The sequence below is a fragment of the Alosa pseudoharengus genome, unplaced genomic scaffold (genome assembly GCF_046254945.1).
Source record: "Alosa pseudoharengus isolate Yale_2024_CS ecotype anadromous, Long Island Sound unplaced genomic scaffold, YU_APseudo_1.1 YU_APseudo_1.1_scf_12, whole genome shotgun sequence".
NCBI lineage: Eukaryota > Metazoa > Chordata > Actinopteri > Clupeiformes > Clupeidae > Alosa > Alosa pseudoharengus.
The window spans coordinates 14,091,098-14,093,597 of record NW_027468587.1 but is presented as its reverse complement, the minus strand read 5'-3'; the positions used below and the strand labels follow the sequence as shown (position 1 = coordinate 14,093,597).

General features: G+C 46.8%; 1 protein-coding gene across 1 annotated transcript in view; it reads left to right on the top strand.

Moving 5' to 3' along the window:
- Positions 1 to 2,500, top strand: part of fbxl4 (F-box and leucine-rich repeat protein 4) — a 15,910-nt gene that overhangs the window by 8,511 nt on the left and 4,899 nt on the right. Inside the window, exons 5-6 of the mRNA XM_076280192.1 lie at positions 74 to 287; positions 2,449 to 2,500. The exon at positions 2,449 to 2,500 is cut by the window's right edge and continues 20 nt beyond it. Coding sequence (XP_076136307.1) covers positions 74 to 287; positions 2,449 to 2,500 — 266 coding nt within the window. The remainder of the gene's footprint in view (positions 1 to 73; positions 288 to 2,448) is intronic.

Genomic DNA, 2,500 nt, shown 5'->3' with positions numbered 1-2,500 from the left:
TGTGTTCACTCATCCTCCTGTAACATTCAAATTCGCTTTCTTTCTTTCTTTCTTTCTTTCTTTCTCTCTGTAGTTTTCTGAAGGCGTGCGGTCAGAGTCTGGTGAGTCTGGAGCTGTCATGTTGTCACTTCCTGACCGAGGCAAGCCTGGAGGTCATCTCACAGACGTGTCCGGGCCTCCAGGAGCTCAACCTGGCTTCCTGTGACCGCCTGCAGCCTCAGGCCTTCAGCCACGTGGCCAAGCTCAACAGCCTGCGCCGCCTCGTGCTCTACCGCACCAAGATAGAGGTGAGCTTGGACACACACACACACACACACACACACACACACACACACACATGCGCAAACACAAACTCAGGCGCCTCTGTTCCCTTTGCTGTTGTTTGCATTGCCATAGACATAAAGTTTGAGTTCTTGTCTAAAGTGATTGTCCAGCTTGCTACAGGTCCAAAGTAAAGGGAATGTAAGGCTCACATTGCAGTGCAGACTCTCTGTTGAGTCCTCTTGGGTCCCTGTGTTATTCTCATAATATCAAATTTGATAGCACAGAGCTGTGGCTAAAGCAACTCAGAGCTGACCACATGTACACACTGCACTAGTGTCTTGTGAGAGTAAGATGCCCACTCTCCGTTGAGTCCTCTTCGGTCCCTGTGTTATTAGATCCAGTCATCCTGAGACAAAATCCTAACTACCAGAATTGCATCTCCTTACAGGAATTTCTGTTGATTACACTGTACTGTACTTCTTAGCACAAATAGACGAGCTAAACAGCCAATTAGAGCAGCCCTTTTCCTGACGCCTGATGATGTTGAATTGGTCATAAACTTATCGGTGTTGGCAGAGCTGAGCACTCTGCACCGATTGGAGCTACAGATGCCCATCGACCGGCCAGACGTTATCAGATGGTGCTCACAGGTTTTGATTGACGTCTGAGCTGGATGTGAGATGAGCGATGAGAGGGGACCTTTTAAAGGATAATTCTGGTATTTAGCACTTTGAGTCCCTTTTCTGGTTTGTTTTGGATGAATTAGAGTGGTGGACAGCGAAATTTTGACGATGGGTCCTGTCTCGACTTTCTGACTCGTTTTGAATCGCCTTTGACTGTTTCAGAGTGGCTGGCTATGGGCATGCACAAACATGTCCTTAAAACAACCTTTAACGTTCGTTTTTAAAACTGTGCAACTCACCGAGTGGTTAGTGATGTTCGTTGATGTTCCAAAACAAGTAGTGTAGCGAAATACAGTGCGTGCGTGCGTGCGTGCGTGCATGCGTGGGTGTGTGTGTTTCTGTGTGTGTGTGTGCACTCTTCTATGCCTCTTAGTTGCATCTCTGAGTTATTGTTTTGGTGACTCAGCATCTGTGGGTGGCTTGGGTCTAATTGAGGTTGTTTGCGATCACGGAGAGCAAAGACTGCGTGTGTGTGTATGTATGTACGTGTGTGTGTGGTGCCATTCCATCTACCCTTCAGACCTGTCACCCTGCTGTCATCATGATCATGTTTTACTGCCTGTCATTTTTTTCCTTCTAATTCTGTGGAAAAGTGAGCGAAGTCTGGGTAGGATACCTTACACTCTCTCTCTCTTTCTCTCACTCTCTTTCTCAAACACACACACACACACACACACACACACACACACACACACACACACACACACACACACACAAGAAGTAATAATATAAAATTTGATAGCACAGGCTGTGGCTAAAGCAACTCAGAGCTGACCACATGTACACACCGCACTAGTGTCTTGTGAGAGTTTCCTTTTTTCTCCCTCTCTCTCTCACATGCACACACACTCCTCTGTCTGTCTCCCCTTCTCTCTCTCTCTCTCTCTCTCTCTCACATGCACACACACTCCTCTGTCTCCCTCTCTCTTTGTGTGTCTGTCACTCTCCCTTTCCTGGTGTCACGTTTCCCTCCCTCTCTCCCCCACCCGATCCGTGTGGGTTCACCGACAGGTACCTGCGTCCAGGTATTCATGAGCGGTAACCTGAGCCGGCTCCATCCCTGCTGACTCTGGCAGTGTGTGAGGTGCCAGCGCGTGGAGTTATTTAATAGTTCTGCTGTTTTGACACGTTGGCTCTTGCAGCCTTATAGCAGGATCAGATGGCGCTGCTTAATCGCTTGATTTCTTTGATATGCACCTTTGATTAAAAACAACAGAAACATTCTGCTGTCTCCATTTACGGTAAACAGACTGCTTGTTTTATGACATAATCATGTAAGGAGGATGATATGGCATGATATATATTATAAACCTTTCACCCTCTCTGTCTTTCTTTTCTATCCTTTCTTTCTCTCTTACTGCCCTTAGTCAGTCTTCTTCCCAGTTAATTACGTACGTTTTCTTTCTCTCTCTCTCTTTCTCTCTATTGGAAACACACACACACACACACACACACACACTCTTTCTCTCCTTATTGATTTATATGTGTTCTCCTCCTGCAGCAAACAGCCTTGCTGAGCATCCTGACCTTCTGCACGGAGCTGCAACACCTCA